The 676-nt window shown below is 68.8% G+C and overlaps 1 protein-coding gene across 1 annotated transcript; it reads left to right on the top strand.

The window, feature by feature from the left end:
* The first annotated feature begins 3 nt into the window (after positions 1-3).
* LOC103202151 (NOTCH regulated ankyrin repeat protein) lies at positions 4-348 on the top strand. Its single transcript, XM_007946977.1, has one exon. It carries the CDS (start codon positions 4-6, stop codon positions 346-348), a length of 345 nt encoding a protein of 114 aa, XP_007945168.1.
* Positions 349-676: the final 328 nt, after the last annotated feature.

The following is a 676-nucleotide window of genomic DNA, read 5'->3' as shown; positions in this document are numbered from 1 at the left end:
AGCATGAGCCAGGCCGAGCTGTCCACCTGCTCGGCGCCTCAGACACAGCGCATCTTCCAGGAGGCTGTGCGCAAGGGCAACACCCAAGAGCTGCAGTCGCTGCTGCAGAACATGACGAACTGCGAGTTCAACGTGAACTCGTTCGGGCCCGAGGGCCAGACGGCGCTGCACCAGTCGGTCATCGACGGCAATCTGGAGCTGGTGAAGCTGCTGGTCAAGTTCGGCGCCGACATCCGCCTGGCCAACCGCGACGGCTGGAGCGCGCTGCACATCGCCGCGTTCGGCGGCCACCAGGACATCGTGCTGTACCTCATCGCCAAGGCCAAGTACGCGGCCGACGGCCGGTGATGCCCGGCCCGGCCTCCGCGCCTCAGAGCCTGCGCCCGGCGCCCGCGTCACCTCTGCCCGACCTTCCCGCCAACTACCTCGGTGCGCGCCGGCTCGCCGGCCTGACCAGGAGCCCCGCGCCCGCCACGATCGGTCCGGCGCGCGCGTCCGCGTCCGCTGCGGCGTGTTGCGCTCGCCCTGCCTCCCGCGGCTGAGAGGTCCTTCCTCCCAGCAACCACAGAGGAGCTATAAACCGTCGGGCCTAATGAGGAAATTGCCGCCCTGCCAGTGCTCCTGTGGCGGATAAAACAGGGTTTCCCCCGCCGCAGCCGCAGCAGTCCTCCGGTCT

Source organism: Orycteropus afer, unplaced genomic scaffold (assembly GCF_000298275.1).
Source record: "Orycteropus afer afer isolate SDZICR_OR568_19922 unplaced genomic scaffold, OryAfe1.0 scaffold00174, whole genome shotgun sequence".
NCBI classification, from domain to species: Eukaryota; Metazoa; Chordata; class Mammalia; order Tubulidentata; family Orycteropodidae; genus Orycteropus; species Orycteropus afer.
Note: the sequence above shows the minus strand (reverse complement) of the source record. Positions and strands in the feature narration are given on the sequence as shown.